Below are 17,860 nucleotides of genomic sequence, written 5' to 3'. Positions count from 1 at the left end.
TGTTTTTAGATCTTTTTAAAGGCAAAGGTCTTAGATGATAACACGCATTTGGAAAATCCAATTTAGTTACTTGAAAAAAATTGTAACCCTATGATTTACGTCATTATATGTACAAGATATTATTTTATTATGTAAAATTTCTAATTTACCTTATTACAAAACACTTGCATACAATATGTACAGTTCAGAATGTATAATGAACTCGCGGAATAAGCACGATGAACGTAAGATTGTCAGCGACTGAAAGGATGAATATAATACAAAATTATGTAGTGTTTATGTTGTATCGGTCAACGATTCACTGGTATTCAACCCGTCCTCTGTAACACTGTCATCTGTATGGAAATTTTGTTGATGTTGTAAGGCGCGTCGCTTTTGAAGCCTTGTACATCGTGGGCAACAGTCATTTAGTTTCGACCAACAAGCTCGATGATAAACAGCTGAGCATTGATGGCAAGTTATGCAACTTACATCCCATGGATATATAATTTCATCGTTACCACACAATTCACATAAATGACCCCTATAAATACGATTAAAATTTAGTTATTGACCGAGCTGCAAAATAATCTGGAGTGCTCTGATTTTTTAAAAATTTACCTTGCTTTGCACAATTCGCATTGTTCTGTAATGTGAGCGTGCATAACATCGTACGCAGCACGTATTTCTTCCAAAAGTGTTCCATTATTCAAATCAACGAGATCTTTAATCGAATAATTACCCGAGTTTTCAATCATGTGAGTACGTATTCCAACTTTCCACGGTAGCCCTTGGTTACTAGCTTCCAGGCATAGAACCAAATAGCGTTTCATCATTTGTATTTCCTCCCGCATTTTCTGTTCGTTATTAATTCCGAATTCGTAATTTAGTTCCATTCTTTAATCACAAATTACAACATATATTTTACCTTTACTAAAGATAAATCTGGGACTAAGGTAAATAATTTCGGATTCAATTCCTCTAGTACTAAAACAGAACGTTCTTCTAAAAGTGTTAAAAGTTGTGCGGCTGCTCGAGATACAAGTCGCGGTTCCATGTCCCAGTTTCTAATTACTCTTGCAGGTATTACCATTGCGGTATTCCAATGGCACCTTTGACAGTAATACAATCCACTGTAGTCACAAAGACGTGGTTCAATCCATGCTGATTCTGTATTTACAAATAATGTATTAAAAATATGAATATCCAACATTAAGTTTTTATTTTATATGTATATTCTGTATAGCTTATTTCTACCCCATGTATGTTACCTGTATTCTTGAAAGGACTGCCAAAACAAGATAAAGATAATCCTTTTGAGAAAGCTTGTAATAAAAATATAAATCACCCATATGATAATAATATGTATCATAAACTAATAAACTAGTATGTTAATTATTGCCAAACAATGGAATTATTAATGATTATACTTACTGAATGTTATTCGAACTTTGCATTCAGCACATCTATATCCTTGACCTGATAAGCCTTGCTCAGGACAAATATCTTTTGTATGAGTATAACCACCTGCTTCGCTAGCAACTACATGAACGCATACTCTACATATGTTGTTTAAACATTTCCAATGGCAACAGAACTTGCAATCTGAAAAGAAATGTTTAAGTATTATAAAAATTCATAGAAAAATAATAAAGTGTAACAAAAAGAATCTCACCACTACACATATACCATGACTGAAGCATAGCCCAAATAGCTCCACTACAATGATCACAATATACAGTTCCAGAAGTTGTAATATAATATTTTTGTGGTACTAGGTGATGTCCAAGAATTACTTGTGTTTCTAATAAGTTTTCTTCTGAAGTTTCTCTTAATTCTTGCACTCTTAAACGTAATTCAATTAAACGTCTAACTAGCCATTTTCTTTCAGCAGAGCATTCTGCGCTTTCTAATACCATTTGTTTACATTTTTGTACCATCTCCTTCAGATCCTCTTCGCATGTACTCTTGAAAGTAAGACATAATAAGATACAAATAACAAATAAATATTATTGCAAAAAGAAAACTGATCATATACCTTAGATAATGAAAGTGCAGTTTCCACTGACTTTAAACTAAATGGTATGGCAGCTTTGCTATCTGAACTGTCATCTGCCTCCCCTGTCATATAATCAGATGATGAAGAAGGTGTTGATGGCATAGTTCCACAACTATCAGTTCTCATCCTTGACTCATCATTAGAATCCTGTGCTTCATTTACATTATTTTTCAAGTCTACCATTTTGATTACGTGGTTTCAATGAATAATTTCTAATATCACTTTTGTATACTTGTCACACTATCCTTATATATTCCAAGAATACAAAATTTGTTACATTTGGAATGACTAAATGTCAGATAAAAACAGATATTGCACATTGAGCTAGTGCTTGTATAAAATAAAACTGTATACAAATTTATATTTTGATTAGGCACAAATTATTATTCAACAAAATGATTAACGTGATACAAGCGTCGAGGCAGTCGACGCTGAACTCCGAATTTCGCATCGGTAAAACAGGCCATTTAAGCGCCACCTGAATTATTGCATCCAACTAACGGCATACTATACTACGTTACAGTTGAAACTGTTCCATCGTTGATTTTCGAAAAAATATTATTTCAAGAATGACAAGATCTTCCTTATATAAGCGTTTACAGTAAAGTAATAAAAATGAGCAATTTTACGTCTCCGATGCGGTGTATTTCTCCTAATGCAAGGTAATTGCTTTTGAAAAATGAAAATAAATCAAACTGAGGTTAGAAACCTGTTCACTTATATACACGTGTTTATTTCTATCATTAATTAATCTTAATTGTAGAGTTTTGGCTGCCAAACCTCAAGTGGAACAAACGCTGGACATAAAACAGTCCCAGAGTAAAGCGAGAAACAGTATTACATGGTTTTTCGTTAATACCTCTTTGCTTGGAATTCTAATCTTTGACATGTAAAACATCAATTACCTACCGGTTTTATCAACATTCAACAGGACAGGATATACATATTTCAATCATTATCTTTCAGATTATATGGGGGTGCAGCATATAAACCATTTTGTTGGGCTGAATGGTGTTTGGCTTCGATATTTGCGCTAAATGCTCTTTACCATATAACCCAATATGCGTGGGCGGGTTTCACTGTGCGACCGATTTCCTTAAGTCCGAAACAAAGACGTTTATTAGGAGTGTCCGAGGATGATCCCCTTTTTAAGGACCAACTTTCGTCGCCGCAGAAAACATCGGAGTCACCGTTTCCATCAAATTTATCGTGTATAAGTCTCAATAGACGGATGGCTTCTTTGGGCTCTCCGGGATTAAGCGAATCTAGTACGACCAATTCATTCTTTCCATTCCGATAGGGTAGATAAATATATGTACACTGTATGTAAACGTATGTTTTAAGAGGACTTTTCATCGTCTAGTCAATTCTTCAAGTATGGCAGTCCAACGTCGCAAAAGTCTGCATCTAGCCCTAACGGATCATTCAACAAATCTCTCAACGTTTCACCAAACGGAAGCTTAACCGGCGAAGATTTGATTCAGAGCGAAAGGGAACTGCAAAATTATTTAGATGAAACTCATCAAAGGAAGCATGTTCTAGCAACAGACATAGATCAACCTTCTAATTTACTTAGCTCGTTCTGGTCACATCCAGCAATCAGAAACCCTGGGGAAGTTTCTCCATTGTTAAGAAGATGTGCATATCAATTAGCGCCTATCATTGGTAAGATTGTAACTACGTTTCTTATTAAAAAGAAAAAGAAATTGCAGGACGTTATGATATTGGTTTTCCTCCATAGATAAATCAAAGTCAACTAGTCCTGGTACCGAAGAAGGAAATTCACCTAGAGGTATATTCGGTGCACCCGATGTTTGGAGAAAATACAGAATTGATCCAAACAAAGCAAACGAATGGACAGCTAATCTCCGTATGGCAAGTAAAACGGAAATAAGTGAACATTGCTGTAGATTGACGACAATTTTAATTATGAATTCTATGATTTCAGTGGATCAGTAAAACAGTCGTTGAACGAGTAGCGAATGAAATCGATAACGTCTGTGCGGCTCTGGTTCGTCATGGATTGAGCGATTCTCAACCAGGTACCGTTGGACTGGACAGACTAAGGAAACTAGCCCAAGCACCGTTTTTGGTCTCAGCTATTCCTACCTTACCAACTTTGGTGCCTTTTTTGGAACTTTCTAACAATCAAGAGTATCTTGTCAAAAGGATCAAAACACTCGCGAATGGAGGTTCTATGAGCGAATTTAAGTGGAATGGCGGAGGGTCGTATAATGGGAAAGAATGGGATTCTAGTTTACCTACCGATTCAGCGGTGATTAAATAATCTTTTAACCCTTTCATAAAATCTTCTCGAAAGAAGAATTGATTCAATGTGTACTTCCATTGCTTTTATAGATAATTATGCATTTAGTATCAACGTATATGGACACGCAACTGGAAGCTCCTCTAGATCAACCAGATGCGCGACCCTTTACGTCAAGATACATGGCCAAAGCTGGCATGACGTTGCCACGTAGTAAGGGACCCATAATAGTGTGCCAATCTATAAATCCACCGCATTATAGTTTAGCACCTTCCGGAGATGCGTCCCCGAGCGATTACGAAGAAATACAACGCGTAAGTAAATTAAATCAGGGGTGGGCAAAAAGTGGCCGCCTTGAATCGAGATTTTTTTCCCATGCGCGACCGAAGATTCGTCTTGTGTTTTTAAGATACAATTTATACTTTTCTGAAATGCAAAGTTAACTAATGAATGGAATCATTTTAAAAGGTGCGGCCCTCCGCTTCTACAAAGTGGCCCTTGAGCCAAAACAGTTGCCCACTCCTGAATTAAATGAACTTTACAAAATGAAATCTGAACATTTGAAATTAATTATTTCTTTTTTTTTCTCTTCTCATTTTTAGGGTAGAAACAACTTGTTTCATACGCTACTGTTGTTTCTGTACATAGTTAAGACGAGAGATAATGGTATGTTGGGTCGAGTTAGTTTAGGTACGTCGGGTATAAATGTTCTATGGGTAATTGATGGTTGAATATTGCAAAGACGCGGTAATGCCTGACAGCATTAATTGAAAATTATTTTTTTAACTATACGTGTTCAATTATTTTATACAGAATCTTGTAATAATGATTAAAATTGTAAGTATTGTAACAGCGACAGTATGTCTGTTAATCAGAACGTGGAAAAACAGAATATTGTTTAATCATTTTGACACTACGAACGTTTTATTCACAGTACTTACGTCTATGTACAAATAAACCGTAAATCACGATCCGTATCGATCGAAATTGTCATCAACTGAGACGCTGTAATACAGCGTACAATTGCTCTTCTTATTTTGCGCTTTACAAACCTTAAAGTGTACTTATTTAATGTGCACACGTACACGAAACATAACAAGAACCGCAGAATGCTCCGCAGAATTTCATTAAAATGGAACGAACCGATTCGAATAAATGCGTGAACCTAAAGGATCGCAAAAATATCTGCATTCCTATTCCTTACACTGTAAGAAGGAATGCATTTATTTCCACCGTTATTACTAATGCAATATAATTTTTATACAATTTTATATTTCCCTTTTGTCACAGTTCAACGATTGAAAGGCATGTATGTTTTGTAAAAAAATTACGTTGCACTTCTCGTACAATTTATAATACAATCTTTGGATAACGGTTCTCGTACGCTTAAAAACAATCTATATATACACCACAGTCATGTGTTACGATAAAACTTATAGTAGTCTATTCAACGTACAGTCTAAGAGCAACAACGGTTCGTGTGTAAATTTCTATCTTTTTCCAATTGAAAAAATCAATCCCAAAAATTTCTCGTACAATCTGTACGTTATCGAATCGCTACATATTTTTAACGACACCAGTGGACAATGTCTTCGAAGCGAATAAGAAGTAATCGTTAACGAATATACCAGTATCGATTACTTTCAAACGACTCTACAAGATTTAACAAACTTTCAACGTTTCAAATGAGAAACCAGCAACGAAAAGGATCATATAAAAATCCTGTACAATCTTTGTATCTTTTTTTTCTTCTTTTCTATTTTTTTTTTTTTTTCAAATATATGAAAATGCGTCTACACGTCGAGTCTACGTATGTAAATATTTTACATACATTCGCGTGTCCGTAAGTCGAGTTCAATCTATAAGAAAACAAGTAACAATGCAGGCAAATGCCGAAATAAAATGGTCAAACGTTGATGTCAATACCGAAGAATCGTTAGAACGAACAGACACGCGAAGAAAGAAGTATCAACTCCTATTCAACTTCATCCAACTCCCATAAACTTTGTAACTTTTTCTCGTAACTAAATATAGAAGAATATAAGAAAGATATACAACGTATAATACAAAATCAAACGCTCTATCGTTTCGGTTACATCGTCTCTAAATTTGTTGCTTCTTTCTTCCCTCCTTCGTACCAGTTACATAGCACGGATAAATATTAATTTCTCGTTAAATGAACGAGTTAGGTTAGGAGCAAAGTATCGATGGAAACGATAGGAAGCGAGCTAAGCGAATCTGAACGAAATGCGAAGAGCAAATGAATGCGACGAAAGAAGGATGATGTCGATTTAAGTTGTAGTAAATATTTTACTTCCCTCTGGTAATATAACCTCCTCGCCAACATCGGCGAGGGTTACTGTAAGGGGAAGAATCAAAGGCATTAGTATCTCCTGGTGTTGCATTACTTGTTGCGCAGTGATCGGTTCGGACTGCCTGGTAATAGTGATCGTCTTAATATTCTGCGCCTTCACTACTTGACACTGTCCAAGCGTAGCCTGTTGCAACACTTTTTGTTGAGTTTGAATCGACTGCGCTTGTGTGGTCAACGCCTGACCGCGATTCTGATTTTGAACGAAATTCTGTTTACACCTTTTGCTGTGAGCATAGCGACTGCCGTTGTTGTTGAAACGTCGATCACAGGTCGGACAGGCGTAAGGCCTCTGGCCGGTGTGAATGAAAACATGCTCTTTCAAGGACTTCAGACGACGGAAATTCTTCGGACAGTATTTGCAATGATACTTCGCCTCGCCTGTGTGCGAGGTCAAATGATTGGCAAGCGTATCGGCCCTGGCGAATGCCCGCGAACAGTACTGACAAATGTACGGCCGCTCCTGCGTATGCGTTCTCATGTGCATCTTCAAATAGGCGTTCGTTGTGAACGGACGAGAACAAACCTCGCAAACATACGGTTTTATACCATTGTGCGCTCTGAGATGAGCGATCAACGTGGTCGATTGGGTGAAGCTTTTCGAACAGATCTCGCAAAGAAATCTCTTCGAACTATCCGTTTCTTTGTTCTTCTTGAAGGTTCGATCGTGCTTCGACAAATGATTAGTCAATTGTTCCTCTTTAATGAAACGCTTGGTGCAACGCGTGCATTTGTACGGTTTGATCATGTTATGCTTGGCTACGTGTATCTTCAAATGTTCCCTTCTGTAGAACTTCTTCGGGCATATGTCGCAGAGGTATTTCTTCCCCTCGTGAACTTGAATGTGACGCAACAATCCTTTCCTCGAGGTGTACTGTTTGTTACATTCCGTGCATTCCAGGCCGACGATATCGGTTCTTCTCTTCCGGCCGATCTTCTCACCCGGCTTTTTCTCCTCCGGTCGCGGTTCTATGTCTCTTAGATCCTCCTCCGTGAGGATACCTTCGGTAACGTGCTTAGATCTATGCTCCCTTAGAATTTCATTGTTCTCGAAACTGTCCCCGCAGATATTGCACTTCCTTACTTGATCGGGATTCTTCTCCGAGCACTTGTCGTAGTGAGCCTTCAATTTATCCTTACGGTAGAATTTAACATTGCAGATGTCGCATTCGAAGTTTGGCTCCTCGTGCAACAACTGATGCCGCAGCAACGACTTTTTCGTACTGTACCGTTTCTTACATTTAGCACACTCGTGATTGTCCATCGGCCAGTCCAATCCGCTCTCGAAATCCGAGTCGTAATCGTCATCTTTCTTCTCTCCATCGACATCGTCGCTGGTACAATTCCTCTGTCCCTTCTTCTCCGTCGGTTGTTTCTGCTTCTCCAATTTAACCACTCGTTCATCCTTCACGTGCTGCTCCATATGTTTAGCCAACGACTGTTTCGAGCAACATTTCTTATTGCAACTTACACATTCCAGCTCCTTCTTGTTATTATGCTTCTTCTGGGAAGTATCCCGTTTACCCCGACCATAATTTCCGTCCATGGAACCGACGCGATCCGCCCTGAGATTGTTATCGTCCTCCTCGTCCTCCTCGTCGTAATCCTCCAAACCGTCCTCCGTTTTAATCTTATCGATGATCTTCTGCGCCGCTCTCGCGGCGACTCGTTTGATCCGCTTGTTAGGATCGTATTCTTGTCCATGAATGAAAGTTTTGTGATTGGTTGCTATAAGATGATTTCTCAATGTAAGCTCGTTACCGAACGTTTTGTTACACTGGGTACACTTGAAACTTTTCACGCGTTCGTGCTGCTGTTCCACGTGCTTCAGCAACAAATCTTTCCTCGCGAACCGCTGACAGCACGCCTTGCAACTATACTCGTGCCCCTGTGTCTCTGTGTTTCTAAACAGAACGATATTTTGTCAGATGCGTTCCTGAAACGCTTAAATATCTTTTGCTTCTTTTAATACCTACCTGTCGCTTTTCCCAGACCCGTTCTCTAATTCAACACGCCCCGCTTCGCCACCCTCTTCGTCTTCGATTCTTTCCCCGCTTTCTTTCCTCTCCGTTCCGTAATCTCCGCTCTCTTTCTCGATGGTGTATTCTGTCGTATCGGCTTCGAAATCCTGCTCGCTCAACACGCCTTCGACGACATGCTTCGCACGATGGTTCCTTAGCTTCTCCATCGAATCGAACTCCTCCTCGCAGATACTGCATTTAAGGACAACGTGCGAAACGGAGTGTTTTCGTAGACCACGCTTCGTATGGAATTTCTGCGAGCATTTGTCGCAAGCGAACGGAAAAGTTTCCATGCTTTGATTTTCTTGTTCCTCTTCTCTGGTCGAATTACTGCCTTTCTCCTCTCGGTTCTCTCCTTCCTCGTCTTCGTCCTCGTCTTGTCCATGCTCTTCATCCTCATCGTCGTCGTCGTCTTCTATTTTCTTCGTCTTCGTTCTAGCGAAACTGTCTTTCCTCTTACCTCTTTTCCGACACTCGGAATTCGAATGCTGCGCGTCCTCGTAATCCTCGAGGTCCAAACTGTGCTCGTCCTCGTGAAACGAGATTTCTAACGGCATCGGGTCCTCCTTACCCTCCTCCTTCTCTCGTTCGTGTTTCTTCAAATGTTTGCTATACGAAATTATGTAGATGTACTGTTTGCCACAGTAAGGGCATTTGTTGGATCTTTTACCCGATGGAGGCGACTTCGCCACATTGCATACACTCTTTTCAGGTGTTTCTGATGGTTTTTTTAAGGACAACGCTTTTCTAACTTCCTCGTGAGAGTGCATATGTTCCTTCAAAACGCTCTTCGACAGGAACTCCTTGTCGCAGAGATAACAGAGGAAGAATACTTTGTCAGATTTATCAGAGGGCTCGACGGTTTTCAATCTCGAGCTTAAATTTAGATTTTCAAAATAATTTTCTTCGTCGGAATTCTGTTTCGCGTCGAAGCTTCGTCGAGCCAATTTACGTTTACTTCTTCTTGTTTCGTTCTGACAGATAGAATGTTCTTCTATTTTAATATCCATTTTTGCATCGTCCGGCTCTTCTTGTTCCTCTTCGTCTTCATCTTCCTGACTCGTCACATCGGCCGCCTTTACCAATAAATTTACATATTCCGCGCAATCCTCGCGCGGAAACGATTCCTCGGAATCGTTAAGCTGCTGCTGCTGTTGCTGTTGTTGCTCTTGCTGCTCTTGTTGACCATCATTGGACAATATACATTCTTGTTGCAGTATGTAATCGTGTTCCATGGGTGGAATCCTCTCGATGTAATTATTATCCCTACTTTGGTGCTTCAACATTTCATCGTCTCCTTTGGCGGCCTCCGCGATCGCTTTTACAGCCTCCTCCTCGTGATTCAGACAATCCTCTGACGTTTGTTCTGTTGTAATTGTTTGATCAATTACTTCTTCCATTGTTTGACTATTGTTCTGTTCTAGGAAACACAAATGGACTTTTAACACCATAAACACGATTTATTTTATTCTTTGATCGGATCTTAATTTACCTCTCATAGCCTGTTCATTTTCAGTCAGCTTTTCCACTTGTAACAGAGCTAATTGATCCTTTAAGAGAGATGATTTTTCTTCTTGGCTCATGGGTGCTAGGCTTCCCGTGCTGTTCTGATAATGATTATCTATATGTATCTCCCCTATACCCTCGTTTCGTTCTCCAGCATCTAGATGTACTTCAACTTCATTGAAGAACAGCTCCTCCTTTATGTTCATAGTGACAAATCTTTCTCTAAGAACTGTGTCTGCTTGTTCCACTTGTAACTTAAATTCGTACGCGGATTCTAGCTTGTCCGCGCACATGCAGCAGACGCGGGACGGTAAGCCATCTCCGGGTAACATCTAAAACAAACGAACAGCGTCAGTGATGAAACGAAACGAAAGATTATAATATACATCTCTAAACGAATTTTCCTGATATTTTCTTATATTCTTTAATAGATTTACTTATCGCGTCGTGTCGTGTTGTGTTGTGCCATGTATCGAGCATAACGAGCATAAATTTACTTTACGGTTTACCATACAAAATTTAACCTCTAAATTACGTGTCTAACCTTAACATTGGCGAAACTCATCGCTTTTGCTGAAAGAGAATCAACCTCGTTCTCCAGAAACAAGTCTCTCATCACTAAATTACCAAGAAGGCAAACACGGCATATTTCTACCGTGGAGACGATGCCTTCTTCGTTTTGTGACGAATCCGATGTATTTATTTCTACGGCGTCCATGTTTTGTTTGGTGGACTGACTGGCCCGTGCCTGCTACTCGCAGCCCACAGCCTGCAGTCCACAGTCACCCGGTCTCTTGCTCCCTCCAGGCTGCGATTAACCGTAACCCTTGTGCTCTGCCTCTTGCTTATTGCTGCAACAGTCACGGCTCTATATAATAGCAGATTATTATTAACCGTTCAAAGTATTTTTCACCATTATCAACCGTTTACGAGAGCTATGTAATACAGCGACACTCTACCGACTCACCTTTTCTCTCTTCTTTTATCTTCCTTTTTACGCTCTTTATCGCACCGTACTCGTTACAGTTTACATTTCATCATTTCACTTTACGTTCTCTATATTGTTTTCGAAAAGCTCAAGTCACGTCTGAAATTGTTTCGGAACGTTTCGAACGGCCGAGAATACTTCCGAGGATCGATAGATGGCTATAGCCACAAACATTTGTAATGTTGCGCGTTTACGAATTACACCCACGAATTTCCTCATTGACTTTAATAAATATTTACAACTAGCTCCAAACATAAGCAATGCCGTTTAATAAATTTATGTACGATTATTCGATTTAAAAAAACTGATCAATAAACGCAATAAGTCGATCGGTAAAGAAATTAATAGGGCAGATAAATTTGTTACTAGTTCCTTTTTACAGATGGCGTAACGTGATTATTTCGAAACAAGTTGTAAGTATCGAGCAAAATAGGAAGGGGACGTCTACGGGGAGAACTGAGCACCCGGGTACCCGGGAACCCGATGAAATCAACAGGAATGATCAGGAAGTCGGGAAGGGAGACGTAGCCTGGAACTTCGCCATTTTCCCTAGGGAAGTCTACTTTGCTTGACCCTGTACATTACATTTTATATTTCGTCTGTGATATCTCTTAAAAACATGAAGGTCATCTTGATCCTTTTTTTTTTAAATTGATTAGTATATTTTTCTTCTTTGCCACGTGAAAGCGGTTTCTCGGATTAATAAAAACGACTTCGGTAGGTATAAGGTTCTTCACCATAAATGCATTTACGTCGTAAATCAGAAATATGGTTTTAACAACTATCGGTAAAGTTATCTATATTATCGATTTATCTTTGAGCAACAGAATTTGGCTTTGATTTCTTTTTTTCGGTAGCCTTTTATGGAATACTGAAGTATAGTGGGAGCAACATAAAATGAATCATCGTAAGATGCGCGCGCATATAGGTACGGCTGTTCGTCGTTTATTACGCGTTGTGTGTTGTGTGTGTTCCCGTTGAAGTGTTCCGTTCCAAACCGTTCGCGCAAATGATGTCAAACGTTGTAAATCAACGATGACAGTCATTGACTTGTACAGTTTATATTACAAAACGAACATTTTTCTACTTTTCTGAATGCACAACATATCGTATCATTTAAGAAATATCGTCAGTTAATTTTATATATTTTCGGTGAGTTTTTCTATAAATAGAAGGTTTCGTGAAAACAAGCGACGAAATTAAACTGTGATACTAATATGTACGGATGTATCTATATGGTATTTATGAACTATGCGCACGTGTAGCCTTAAAAAACAGTTTGAAATTCAATTAAATCCTGTAATGCTTATGCCGCGGGATAAATTCCTCGCATTTATTGAATCTATATATACTTGATGAATATCTTAAGATACAAACGAGAGCAGGTCATCTATATATGCGTTCCGTGCATACGTGTTGTTTTTGCTTCATAAGAGGTAAGAAGAAAAAAGGGCAATTAGTTTCTTGTGGCATATTAAACTTGCTCGCACTGTAGATGATTTCTATGAAAAAATTTGAAATCATGAAGGGCAAGAGGCAGAGGGAAAGGTATGCCCAAAATAGAAACTCATGACAGAAGGATTTTGTCTGGATATCCTTCAGCAGGAGAGGAACTATTTTTAGCTTAAGTTAGACACCCCGGAACAAAGTACACTTCTCAAGACGCTTTAAAGCCCTTCCGAATGAAGATCTGTATTGCTTTTTTTTACAGTAATGTGCTTTTTGTTGGTTTTGAATAGGACTATGGAGAATGAACGACATTATGGACTACGAAGCGGAAGCAGATCACGTTCCCAAACTCCTTTGGTACAAAACCGTGCCTTAATTGAACCAGAGATTCTAGAACACCATTACGATTTGAGAAGTAGAAGTAAAGAGAGATCTCACACTCCTGGAGAGGTTAGCAGAAGATCCGCTTCTAGAATGTCGTAAGTGTATAAATATTGATTGTTTTTGGGGGCATGATGTAGAAAGTTCATTCGTGTAATATTCCAAGGACTAATTTTTAATATTCCTTCAGACTTGGTAGCAGTAGTAAGACTAACGATCAAAGCATGGAAACGACAATGGAAAGTAGAAAGGAAAGTTCTACGCTTGACACTTTGTCAGAAGAGGAATGTAGGAAACTTGAAAATACTTGTACCGGTACAAAAAGGGTGGAGCGTCGATCCGAACGACAGAAGGCGAAGAGACAAACATTTTCAAACGGTCAGACTGACAATAAAGAAGATCCCTCTGGGAGGAAGAACGAGAAAGGTCGTAGAAGCGTTTCTCCGCGTAGGATTATTACCAGCGATTATTCTTCGGAGGAAGGGGAACGAGAGGATTCATCTAACAGACCAAAATCTGCCCACGAGATTTATGAGCAAGCTGGTGATTGGTGGAAGTAGGTATTCGTAATATTAAATTCTTAATTTTCTATATTTATACGATAAAATGTTTCAGTGTATTCCCTAAAACAGACTATACTTACTCGGCGAAGTCTCAGTGTCGCTATGAAATAGCGCCCGGTATATTAGCAATGCCAAACATGTCTCGACGCTCGATCCATTCAGACACGAGCGGAGCGTATGATTCGACGAGTATGGATAAGGAGAGGGAATCGGATGTAAACATCTCTACAGTGAGTGTAGAAGCTACATTCAATATTAATAAGTAACTAATTAATATTATTCTGATATAATGCAGCCCATAAACGATGCCCACCAGTCGCGTAGTTCGAGTTCCGAAGCAAGATCAAAGATACAATATAAAAAGACACATGTAGAACAGTATCATTGTCATAGAGAAGCAGTTTACGCAGTACCAAAAACGTCACTGAGTTCACGTACAAGGTTTGTGATTTCTTCAATTATTTATATAATATCTAAGATGGAGCATTTATTGAAATAAACGTTTGATTTTTTTTTTTTAGGCAATCATTACGTTCTGACTCGCAATCAAAATCTACCCATTCTCGGAAATACAATGTTACGTCTTGTACCGATTCTGACACAGAATTGGACGAAGCGATTACGAGCTACCATGATAGAGAAAAAACAATAACGCGTCGATTTATGAATTCTATTTCGATCGTTGTTCTATGGTTTAGCAAACTGCTTGAATTTTTGAAGCTGAAAGCAGTTAAAAGAAGAGAATATAGTGCTACTTACGAATATCAAAGACACGGTATTTGTTAGATTATCAATATTTTTCTAATCGAATGTATAATTTGACATAGTGTAATGTAAAATGAAAATTTCTTTTTCAATTGTAGAATCATGGTGGTACAAAATATGGCGATTAGCTGATCGTTGCTCGCAGTATGTTTACCTTTTTATGGTTAAAATATTCTTCTTTGATTCATGGTTGTTGAGCCGAGTTTCTGGCGTTAGAAGATGGACGCACCAAAGAAGCCCAAAAGTACTTTGGGTCGCTCTACTGCCATTACTTCTTTTGACTGGTAAATTTGAAATAACGTAATAATAAAAATCGCTTTAAGATATTCAACAATATAAGGATCAGCACCTTTGTGTCGTTAACTTTTAATCTGTAATCTAGCGTTCGCCTAGAAGATCGTGTTTTTTGTCCTGGCATCTTCGGGAAAGCCGGTAAACCTATCCTGGCGTTTGTTTTTCTTTTTGTTTCAGGAGCTTACATCGTGCAAAAGCAATCCTTTATTCGTCTGGATTCTCTGCATAATGTTCCCTATGATGTCACTGAGACGAGCTATCGCATCTTTAACGATATTATCAATTTAACATATTTCCAAAGCAATTTAATTATCGAATACATAAAAGCAGTTAAAAATTTACCAACGTACTTTACGCCCAGTATGAACGTGTCTTTGCCTGAGATGCCTTAGCATTGAACGGAATTTTGCTTTGGTGATCGGGTCTGATATATTATTCTTCACAATTTCTTCGTTCATTAACTGTTACTACATATTTTTAACATGTATTTTATAAATAACCACGCAACAATTGTTTGGCAGCAATTGTTTCCTTATATTTGCTTATTTATTAGATTTGCTAGTGTCGTTGTTTAGATTTATTAACTTGGTGTTTATGACGGAGCTTATTACCATCATAGTACATTGTCATTGTAATCGCTATATCGTTGAAGTTATGCATATTTCTTATATTCAACAGTAAAATATTGCATTATTTTAACCGATGCTAAGGTGTACTGTCGTGTTTTCTTTTCAACGTACATATGCGTACTGCATGCACAGTAGTTTACTCTTATTTTCGTTTTCATCGCGATCAGAAATGAATCGAATCGAGCAGTAGGTGCTAACAGTAATATCTATAAACGATGCTACGGTATCTGTAAAAAACACGTTCATGCACCGTTCGATGCACTCGTAAAAACGCTAATTTCATAATGCTATGTGTATAAAAATTGAAAAGAAAAGAAAGGAAAAAAAAAACAGATTTGATGGAATCATTAAAGTCGCGTTATTATATGAAAAGATGGGAGAAGGATAGAGGGAGTAGGATTCCTCGACTGGCGATATAAAATTGGAGTGTTTGCGCTTCGCGAGGAATATGGACATGATCTATCTATTATGTCGATGTCATCGGAACGGTGAGTCCCTTCGTCTATCCTTCTCTCGGTAATTATGTCAAGCCGCGAAAGCTAGCAATGATTAAAGAGTGTCACGTGCTTACATTTCAGGTTGTTGGTGCTCACCATACCTTTCAACGTTGTTCCTTTCAACCAAAGTTATCGCGCGACAGTTCTGGGAAACGTCGGAGCTGCTTACACCTGGTAAGCAATCCTACTTGAAGGGGGAAGAGGAATTATTGTCGTTGGAGAAAAAATTGGAGGAATATAGTCAACGCACACCTGAATTAAACTTATACGCTCGGAAGATCGAGGACATGAAATTACAATTCGAAACACTGAAGGAACTTTACGCACAGTTGCAACCGTGTTGCAATAAAAATTTCGTTACCAAAGAAGATCTGGAGAAACGCATCGAGGCGATCGTGGCCAATCATTTTGTTAATAAAGATTTTCGGGACGCGACGATTGCAGATAGGGACAGCGGTAATCTAAAGAAGCGCAGTCTCCTTTCTTTAAATTTGTATGTAAGAAATATTTCTGAAACTTTCGTTCGTTACAGGCGGGGACAAATTAGTTAGTAGCAACGTTGTATCGGACGATCGTGTACGCGAAATAGTAAAAGAGGCTTTGAGAGTGTACGACGCGGATAAAACAGGACGCGTCGATTACGCTTTAGAATCTGCCGGTAAGTGGAAATTGATCGATGATAATGATTTTTCACGAGGATAATCCATTGATTGATTGTACGCAGGGGGTCAGATCATTAGCACCCGTTGCACGCAAAAGTACGATATAAAAACAAGAGTGTTCAAATTACTTGCGTTGACGCTTCATCATGAAAATAACGATCCTCGTACGGTGATACAAGGAAATCCGATACAACCAGGTATTTGTTGGGCGTTTCAAGGCTTTCCAGGATATTTGTTAATCAAGTTACGTAGTGCCATTTTCGTGACTGGCTTCACGTTCGAGCACGCGGCAAAAACAATTTTGCCTAACGGAGAAATGAGGAGCGCTCCGAAGAAGTTCAACGTTTGGGTGTGTAAAATTATCTTTCTGCTTTCTTCATATCTAATAAATTAATCGAACGTTTGTACATATAGGGTTTCGAAGATGAAAATGATCCCGCGCCTGTGATGTTCGGTGATTACGAATTCGCCGCATCGGACGATAGTTTACAATACTTTCCTGTTCAAGTGAGTCAACGAAGCTATACGTTGTGTCCTGCATTATTCAATAATCGTGTTAACTTCACTGTGATTCTTTCATGTAGAATGCAACGATCGAGAGGCCTTACGAATACGTGGAATTAAGGATACAAAGTAACCATGGTCAACTGGAATACACCTGTTTATATAGGTTTCGCGTTCACGGGGTACCTGTCTAAGCGAAGAACGCGGAGAAACTGTGCTTTTCAAGTCTGGTGACTAATATTGTTGTTTGAATAATTGACCGTTTTCACGCTGATACGTGCCTTCGATGATCCTTTTCAGTTTAACCGAGAAATACCGTCGCGATCATGAGATTATGTATTTTGAAACACGGTACGAAACAAGACGGATAAAAGATGGAACTTAAGTTACCGTTACCATATACGTAAACAGTAGAGTGCTTGAACGTTCGAGAAGACTAAAAGTCGAACCATTACTTTACCATTTACCTTGGTGCGAGTGTTTGTTGCTCTCTCTCTCTTCCCTTGTTTTACCGTTAAGCACAAATATAACGCTCGATCGAGCAGACTTGAAAATACGCGGTTGGTTATTTAAAGTAATGGAAACAACGGCGTTGGTTGAACAACGTCGTTGCTCGAGATATTATGAAAAGTTGAGTAAGTTGAATACCTGTAATATCCCACAACTGTAAAATTACGCGACAGTACAAATTGTAAGGAAGATACGTGTTTTCTTTAGTATAAGGTATATTTGCAGTGTTTGTACGATGATCTTTATTATAATGTATTTTACGGAAACTTAATATAGCATACTTAATAATATATGTATTTAGTTGGGTGCACGTTGATGGTGCAGATGTATGTGTACGTATGCATATGTACACATTGTTCGAATGTGTGCATGTATGTATGTACAATATCAATGATAGTGTCCGTTCGTCTAGTGTA

At 38.7% G+C, this 17,860-nt stretch overlaps 4 protein-coding genes across 9 annotated transcripts; 2 read left to right on the top strand and 2 right to left on the bottom strand.

Annotated features, from left to right (window-relative positions):
- Window positions 1–276: 276 nt before the first annotated feature.
- DEF8 (differentially expressed in FDCP 8 homolog) lies at window positions 277–2,463 on the bottom strand. 2 transcript variants are annotated; one of them, XM_034333702.2, is made up of 7 exons: window positions 2,018–2,463; window positions 1,655–1,946; window positions 1,414–1,584; window positions 1,251–1,304; window positions 908–1,149; window positions 601–836; window positions 277–523 (listed from the first exon to the last, which is right to left on the bottom strand). In XM_034333702.2, exons 1-7 carry the CDS (start codon window positions 2,219–2,221, stop codon window positions 277–279), a joined length of 1,446 nt encoding a protein of 481 aa, XP_034189593.2. In that variant the 5' UTR covers window positions 2,222–2,463. The 2 variants fall into 2 exon arrangements, with proteins under 2 accessions (XP_034189593.2, XP_076547569.1); XM_076691454.1 differs by lacking the exon at window positions 1,251–1,304 and having other exon boundaries at window positions 2,018–2,460.
- A 58-nt stretch (window positions 2,464–2,521) lies between these two features.
- On the top strand, window positions 2,522–6,078 carry LOC117608484 (transmembrane protein 209). Its single transcript, XM_034333696.2, has 8 exons — window positions 2,522–2,700; window positions 2,802–2,927; window positions 3,005–3,306; window positions 3,383–3,703; window positions 3,780–3,913; window positions 3,987–4,313; window positions 4,397–4,618; window positions 4,907–6,078. The coding sequence occupies exons 1-8, from the start codon at window positions 2,654–2,656 to the stop codon at window positions 5,033–5,035; spliced, it is 1,608 nt and encodes a 535-aa protein (XP_034189587.2). The 5' UTR covers window positions 2,522–2,653; the 3' UTR covers window positions 5,036–6,078.
- On the bottom strand, window positions 5,592–11,501 carry LOC117608466 (uncharacterized). 3 transcript variants are annotated; one of them, XM_034333644.2, is made up of 5 exons: window positions 11,170–11,501; window positions 10,747–11,070; window positions 10,189–10,534; window positions 8,652–10,116; window positions 5,592–8,579 (listed from the first exon to the last, which is right to left on the bottom strand). In XM_034333644.2, exons 2-5 carry the CDS (start codon window positions 10,918–10,920, stop codon window positions 6,596–6,598), a joined length of 3,969 nt encoding a protein of 1,322 aa, XP_034189535.2. In that variant the 5' UTR covers window positions 10,921–11,070; window positions 11,170–11,501; the 3' UTR covers window positions 5,592–6,595. The 3 variants fall into 3 exon arrangements, with proteins under 3 accessions (XP_034189535.2, XP_034189534.2, XP_034189536.2); XM_034333643.2 differs by having other exon boundaries at window positions 10,747–11,053; XM_034333645.2 differs by lacking the exon at window positions 11,170–11,501 and adding an exon at window positions 11,116–11,134.
- Window positions 11,502–11,630: 129 nt separating this feature from the next.
- LOC117608476 (uncharacterized) lies at window positions 11,631–17,285 on the top strand. 3 transcript variants are annotated; one of them, XM_034333672.2, is made up of 12 exons: window positions 11,631–11,907; window positions 12,930–13,118; window positions 13,211–13,576; window positions 13,636–13,813; window positions 13,879–14,024; window positions 14,105–14,358; window positions 14,447–14,632; window positions 15,850–16,224; window positions 16,301–16,426; window positions 16,493–16,779; window positions 16,845–16,937; window positions 17,015–17,285. In XM_034333672.2, the coding sequence occupies exons 2-12, from the start codon at window positions 12,934–12,936 to the stop codon at window positions 17,126–17,128; spliced, it is 2,310 nt and encodes a 769-aa protein (XP_034189563.2). In that variant the 5' UTR covers window positions 11,631–11,907; window positions 12,930–12,933; the 3' UTR covers window positions 17,129–17,285. The 3 variants fall into 3 exon arrangements, with proteins under 3 accessions (XP_034189563.2, XP_034189562.2, XP_034189564.2); XM_034333671.2 differs by lacking the exon at window positions 11,631–11,907 and adding an exon at window positions 12,132–12,342; XM_034333673.2 differs by lacking the exon at window positions 11,631–11,907 and adding an exon at window positions 12,375–12,626.
- The last annotated feature ends 575 nt before the right edge of the window (window positions 17,286–17,860 follow it).

Source organism: Osmia lignaria, chromosome 2 (assembly GCF_051020975.1).
Source record: "Osmia lignaria lignaria isolate PbOS001 chromosome 2, iyOsmLign1, whole genome shotgun sequence".
Taxonomy (NCBI): domain Eukaryota; kingdom Metazoa; phylum Arthropoda; class Insecta; order Hymenoptera; family Megachilidae; genus Osmia; species Osmia lignaria.
Note: the sequence above shows the minus strand (reverse complement) of the source record. Positions and strands in the feature narration are given on the sequence as shown.

Excerpts from the sequence above, each read along its gene's own strand:
- DEF8 (XM_034333702.2), bottom strand. The coding sequence starts at position 2,221 with ATGGTAGACTTGAAAAATAATGTAAATGAAGCACAGGATTCTAATGAT. Across the intron at positions 1,305-1,413 it reads CAAAGTTCGAATAACATTCA|CTTTCTCAAAAGGATTATCT; the intron begins GTAAGTATAATC and ends TTTTATTACAAG. Across the intron at positions 524-600 it reads TGCGAATTGTGCAAAGCAAG|GGGTCATTTATGTGAATTGT; the intron begins GTAAATTTTTAA and ends TCGTATTTATAG.
- LOC117608484 (XM_034333696.2), top strand. The coding sequence starts at position 2,654 with ATGAGCAATTTTACGTCTCCGATGCGGTGTATTTCTCCTAATGCAAG. Across the intron at positions 3,914-3,986 it reads GGACAGCTAATCTCCGTATG|TGGATCAGTAAAACAGTCGT; the intron begins GCAAGTAAAACG and ends CTATGATTTCAG. Across the intron at positions 4,314-4,396 it reads GTTTACCTACCGATTCAGCG|ATAATTATGCATTTAGTATC; the intron begins GTGATTAAATAA and ends TTGCTTTTATAG.
- LOC117608466 (XM_034333644.2), bottom strand. The coding sequence starts at position 10,920 with ATGGACGCCGTAGAAATAAATACATCGGATTCGTCACAAAACGAAGAA. Across the intron at positions 10,117-10,188 it reads AAATGAACAGGCTATGAGAG|AACAGAACAATAGTCAAACA; the intron begins GTAAATTAAGAT and ends TGTGTTTCCTAG. Across the intron at positions 8,580-8,651 it reads GGGTCTGGGAAAAGCGACAG|AAACACAGAGACACAGGGGC; the intron begins GTAGGTATTAAA and ends CGTTCTGTTTAG.
- LOC117608476 (XM_034333672.2), top strand. The coding sequence starts at position 12,934 with ATGGAGAATGAACGACATTATGGACTACGAAGCGGAAGCAGATCACGT. Across the intron at positions 14,359-14,446 it reads TTACGAATATCAAAGACACG|AATCATGGTGGTACAAAATA; the intron begins GTATTTGTTAGA and ends TTTCAATTGTAG. Across the intron at positions 16,225-16,300 it reads GATTGCAGATAGGGACAGCG|GCGGGGACAAATTAGTTAGT; the intron begins GTAATCTAAAGA and ends CGTTCGTTACAG.